The 6,270-nt window shown below is 52.2% G+C and overlaps 1 protein-coding gene across 1 annotated transcript; it reads left to right on the top strand.

Annotated features, from left to right (window-relative positions):
• The first annotated feature begins 807 nt into the window (after positions 1 to 807).
• On the top strand, positions 808 to 4,513 carry LOC102757342 (chromosome unknown open reading frame, human C17orf97). Its single transcript, XM_006768081.2, has 2 exons — positions 808 to 1,106; positions 3,410 to 4,513. The coding sequence occupies exons 1-2, from the start codon at positions 911 to 913 to the stop codon at positions 3,892 to 3,894; spliced, it is 681 nt and encodes a 226-aa protein (XP_006768144.1). The 5' UTR covers positions 808 to 910; the 3' UTR covers positions 3,895 to 4,513.
• The last annotated feature ends 1,757 nt before the right edge of the window (positions 4,514 to 6,270 follow it).

Here is a 6,270-nt window from a genome sequence, read left to right as displayed (position 1 = left end):
CCAGGAGCAAGCCTTCCAATAATGAAGTGGATGCTGCATGACCTTTTATGACCTGGCCTAAGGAGTCACAGTGTCACTCCCACCACACACTGTCACTCCCACCACACGCTGTTAGGAGTGACCCAACCAGCCCACTCAGAAGGGGAGTGGCGTTGACTGCCTCCTGATGTGGAAATGGCAGCATTCTAGAAGAGCGTGGGGGATGAGAGATGTTATTCCTGCCATTTGGGGGGATCTATATATAACCTGTGGTGAGTAAACCTGGAGAGAAACGCCGGGCTTTGTGAGCCACACTGAAGTTCAATCTTAGTATGAATTGTGAGGGGGGCCCCATTGGAGGGTTTTAAGCAAGAGAGGGAAACGATCCGTCTTCAAACATTAATTCTAGCAGCTGAATAGATAAGGAATTCTTGGAGAGAGTTTGGAAGTAGAGATCATTTAGGAGGGGTGTCCGGATGTTAGACGTCCAAGTGCCCCAACCTAGGCGAGCGGGTTGGGGGAGCACCGCCAGGTGTCTGCTGGCCCAGCTGTTCTCTTCCCGGAGAGCAATGAAGTACGTTTATTTTGCACATCTTGGGCTTGGAAAGCCAGGGTAGCTCCAGAGACTGGAGCTTGGAGGACACACACCGAGGCGAAAACAAACAGCATTGGGAAAGGTGCGGGAGTACACGAGTACTGACAATCTCTCTCCCCCATTCTGCCAAGGGCTCAGACTGAAACGCGCATGCGCACACCTAGTCCGCCGGCGGCGCCCAGGCTGAAGCTTCCTGAATGCGCACGCGCGAGCGCTGTGTGGCGGTCGCCATGGAGACGCGTGGGTCTGATCAAGCCCTCAGCGCCTGGAGCCGCCCGCTGGGCTGCAGCGGGTCTTGGGCTGACCCACGCGCAGTTGGCGGCCCCGCAGGGGCGGATGGACGGCCTCCGTGGGGCCAGGGCGGCGAGGTATGGCGAGGATGATGAGGATGAGGAAGAGGAGCTAGAGGGCGGCCCTGCGGCCACAAAGGAGTCCAGACTGCCTCCCATCTCCAGCTGCGCCCCAGAGCCCAAACGGAAGGGGAAGAAGAAAAAGAAGAAGAGAAAGACTGAGAGGTCAGGCAAGGGAGACGGTAAGAGGAACAGCCAGCTCAGAAGCCTCAGCTCCTGTACCTGAGATTTCTCCCCCTAACCCCTCCCCGAGGTCACCCACCCGCGTCCCTCACAGAGACCCCCATCTACCTGGGGACCAGTTCAGACCAGAAGCAGACACTCACCCCTCCCAGATAGAGGTCCTCCCGCTCCCCACTTACGCTGCACCGCGATGCCCCTCCCCTGCTCATAAAGACCATCCATGTACACAGAAACCCTGCCCAAAGAGCACAGAGATCTCAAATCCTGCATCGAATTCTCAACATCCATGGAGACACTCTACCCCAAACAAAGACACTCCCATACCCAACATTATTCCCACAGTCTCCCAGCCCCACACAGCACCTCATCTTTACTAAACACCCAGCGGAACTGCAATCCTAAACCTCCCTACCTTCCCCACAGAAATCTCAGCCCTCCTACAGAGATCGCCTCATCCTCACAGACTTCCCCCAAGCCAAAGCCACTAAGCACTAGAGGCAGACACTCCTCACACACAGAAACACAGACTTCTGCCTTCTGTCTAGAGACCCTCCTTGCCTCCTCCTTCCTCAGGGGTAGCTGGGCTCTGGATGTCATGTAGACACCCAGTTAATGCATATGAAGTAGTATCCTCCCTGCACAGACGGTCGTCCCCACCACCCGCCCACCAAGGCCAGCCTTCAACTGCACACACACCATCACATCCGTCACTGCTACATACTTTTATAATCCCAAACATCCTCAACAACACCCCTTATGTCACTATAAGCACCAAATAAAACCAAAGCACAGATACCCAATCAGGCACACACAGCCACAGCCTACACACATACAGATACTGTTTCACACTCACATGCAGAGACCCCCTCCCAAGCAGTTCCTGTACCCATACAACTGTATGCATGCAGGCCTCACTCCAGTCTCTCTAAGGACACATCAGATCCACACACCAGCCGCTGCCACACACCCACGGAACCCCTACATCTCCCTGAACTCTTCTCATAGGACCCCCTGATTTTTTGACAAAGGCACTGAGCACCTATTTTATGGAGAGAGAATAACTGATGTAAAAAACGCTACCTCCACTGTCACCTGTGTGGTCTCCCTCCAGGCTTTGGCTGTCTTGGGGGGCTCTCGCTGACCCTGGCACAGCAGCCCTGACCTCTAGTGTGGCTAGTCCTGGGTCCAGTTTCTGGCCCTGGGCCTTTGTGTGCAGAGCTGGCACCCTGGTGAGCTGGAGGCAGAAGGAGTGGCAGCCGGCCCCGTGTCAACCTGGAAGTTTGGGGAAGGAAGCAATAGGACGATCACAATTACTTCATCAGGCGGCATCGTAATAAAAAGGCACGCAATCAATTCTGGAGGTTAGGTCAAAAAGCCCTCCTTTGGTTTTATGTCTGCAAAACCAAATTAGGAAAATTTATTGTCTTTTTGGCTTAGCTTCTGACTCGAGAACTTAGAGTGGCATGTACTTCCTATGTCAGCAGGGGACTCCAAATAGTTTGGGGGGAGTAGAAAGGTATAGAAATGTCAAAAGAGCATTTTTTCTCTTTTTTTTGCGGGGGCGGGGGGAAGATTTCCCTCCCCACCAAAAAGAAGGCTAAGCTGATGAAAGAACCACCGCATATGGTGTTATATAACTCAGGAATCTTATTAATGTAAAAAAAACCAGTACAAGCCACATAGCAGAAGTATTTCCTGGCTTGGCATGATATTACTCTCCACAGTCAGATGCAGGAAGTTTTTCTGTTCTCCATTTCTCCATCATAAAGAAGTCTAGACGGAGGGGGGTAGGGGGGAGACAGAGTCATGGGCGCCTAGAACTGAATGAATCTGGGTGAGCATGTGGAGAGGTGAAGTGAGGGGCAGCATGGCACAGAGGAGAGAACAGGGCACTCGGTAAGAGGAACAGCCCGCTCGGAAGCCTCAGGCCTGCATTCAAAATCCTGGCGCTAAACATACACATGCACGCATGCACACACGCACGCACGCACACACACACACATCCTGGCCCTCCCACCTGCTATATAACATTGGCAAGTTACTGAGACTTTCGGAGTCTGTTTCCGCACCTGGAAAATTGGGCTGATAGCCTGTATCCAGAGGACTGGCTCATAGTAGGTGCTCAACTAAAGCATATGGCAGTGGAGTGTGTCCCAAGCTGGTGGGCGTGGCCACTGAGCCCTCGGTAAGGAGGAGCCTGCACTCCTCACCCCCTTATATCTTCCGTGAGTTTGGCATCCTTCCCGAGCAGGACGAGGGCAGGCATCACCGCAAACGCTAACACTGCTCATCTGCTCAGCAGATAAACATCAGAGCCGCAGCCTGAAGCAGCAGCAGCTGTCTTCCTCTTTCCACGACGTCCTGAGTCCCGGCAAAGATCATGGCCTGAGACCAGAACACAGGCAGGACAAAGAGCCAAACCCGCTCGTCCCTTCTTTCTCCTCCTCCGTCAACCTCCCCAACTTCGGCAAATTCGAAGAGAAACTCTCCAACAAGGTCAACGAGAGTCTGCGTTGGGATGGAATTCTCGCCGACCCAGAGGCAGAAAAGGAGCGGATTCGCATATACAAGCTCAACCGGAGGAAGCGGTACCGGATCTTGGCCCTCAAGGGCATCCACTCTGACCCCGGTGCCGAGGAGCCGCCGGAGAACCCAGCCTGTCCCTCCCAGGACAGCACCAACAGCCAGCAGCTGGCGTTAAAAGTCGCCGGCCCTGACGACTTCCTGGGGGGAAGCCTGGCTCCGGGGCTCCCACACTGTGATCTGGCCACCACTCCGCCCGAGTGAAAACCCACCCGTGAGAGTGACAAGCTTATCCTTTATCCTTACCGCAAGTTTATGTGTTAGAAAAAGGAGAAGAATAAAAGGAAATCAGACCTACCTCTGCAGGAAGCAGACCTCTGCTGTGTTGTTGATGAGGTCACTCTCCTGCCACCGCGGTGCCCTCAGGGGCCCGGGACAGCCACGGCTCCTACACACACGCAATTTAGCGAACGGAGTCTTTTTCTGCGTTTCCTTTTGCTCAGATAAGCTGGCATCTCTTTGTCCATTCATTTCTCATCACACTTAGATAACTTGCCGCCTCCCCCCTTTCCGCCCCCCAAAAAAGGGAACGTGTATAGATTCTAGCAATTCTAACTCTTAAATGAATTTCGTGGGTAAAGCTCCAGACACAGCACCCTTCTGTGGGCTCCAGGAAAATGCTGCAAATATCCTGGAGACCTTTCCTAGTCATTAAACACGCTCCCTGCCCTCATGTGGTCTTCAGGACAAGTGAGCCCCAGACGCCATTCCTGGGAGGTTATGCTGAGAAGTCGCAAAGTGCATATTGCTTCTCTTATAAGCACGATCCTCTCTGAATCCCCCAAATGGCGTTGTAAGCAAAGTTTTGCAAAGGCTCTGCTATGCTACCTGTCCCAGGTTGCCGTGCTTCCCTTCCACAAATACCGAGCGAGGGCCACTGTTCCCTTCGTTTGGGTTCTCCCAGAAGCGGACCCTGAGTCGAGGACTCGGGTGCAAGGAGATTATTTGGGAGGTGAAGGGAAGACCAACAGAAACAGGGAAGAAAAGGCAGCCACGCCCTGGCCGGCGTGGCTCAGTGGTTAGAGCATTGGCCCGCACATCGGAGGGTTTGAGGGTTTGATTCCAGGTCAACGGCACACAACTGAGTTGTAAGTCCAATTCCCGACCCCTGGTCAGGGTGTGTGCATGAGGCAACCCATTGATGTTTCTCTCTCACATCGATGTTTCACTCTGCCCCCTCTACCTGTTTCCCCCTCTCCCCTCCCACCCTCTCTCAAAATCAATGGCAAAAATATCCTCCGGTGAGGATTAACACACACACACACACACACACACACACACATACACACACACACACAAGACAGCCAATCCAGGGACACTATTTTTGTAAAATTAGTTATTGTTGAAAGTATTACATGTCCCCTTTATTCCCCCATTGACCCCCTTCAGCCTGCCCCTCCCCACCCCCTGCCCCAGGCTCTTGCCACCCCATTTTCTGTGTCCATGGGCCAGGAGGTCCATGGTTGATTACTTCCTACTCACCCACACTCCCCTGCCTTCCCTCCAAGTTTTCCCACTCTGTTCCATGCTTCCACATCTCTGGATCCACATATGAGTGAGATCATGTGATACTTGTCTTTCTCTGACTGACTTATTTCACTTAGCGTGATACTCTCCCTCCACGCGATACTTGTCTTTCTCTGACTGACTTATTTCACTTAGCGTGATACTCTCCCTCCACGCTGTCTCAAAGGATAAGAGATTCATCTTTTTCCCTGCTGCATAGTATTCCATGGTGTAAATGTACCACAGCTTTTTTATCCACTCATCTACGGATGGGCCCTTGGGCTGCTTCCAGATCTTAGCTATTGTCAATTGTGCTGCTATGAACATAGGGGTGCATACATTCTTCCTGGTTGGTATTTTGGGGTTTTTAGGATAATATTCCATTGTGTAAATGAACCACAGATCTTTTATCCAGTCATCTGCTGATGGGCACTTGGGCTATTTCCAAGTCTTAGCTATTGTAAAAATAGCACTGCTATGAACATAGGGATGCATATATCCTTTCTGATTGGTGCTTCTGATTTCTTGGGATATATTCCTAGAAGTGGGTTCACTGGGTCAAATGGCATTTCCGTATTTAATTTTTTGAGGAAACTCCATACTGTCTTCCATAATGGCCACACCAGTCCCCAGACACTATTAAACCAACTTCCATGTGGGACAACTGGGGCTTCATCTCACAGGGAAACACTGTCAGGATTAGCCTTCCTGCCTTCCGGTAGCTGAGGGCTGGGCCTGGGGTGCTCCTTTCCTGGCCTTTCGAGCCTGCACACCTGTGGGCTTAGAGTCAGTTATGGGAAAATCACCCTCAGATACAGAGATGCAGACCGAAAGGACCAAGACACGGGGGTGGTCTCTGGGGTAATATTGGCCACCTGTGTGCAACCCCATGCAGGGCCTGGGCGGGACAGAGTGGAGGCTTAAGATGAGGTCCCTGCCTGCCAAGGAGTTAAAGGCATGTAGGATTCTAAACACACACACACAAAAGACATGTAGGATTCTAAACACACACACACACACACACAAGGCATGTAGGCATCTAAACACACACACACACACACAAGACATGTAGGA

This window comes from Myotis davidii, unplaced genomic scaffold (genome assembly GCF_000327345.1).
Source record: "Myotis davidii unplaced genomic scaffold, ASM32734v1 scaffold363, whole genome shotgun sequence".
NCBI lineage: Eukaryota > Metazoa > Chordata > Mammalia > Chiroptera > Vespertilionidae > Myotis > Myotis davidii.
Note: the sequence above shows the minus strand (reverse complement) of the source record. Positions and strands in the feature narration are given on the sequence as shown.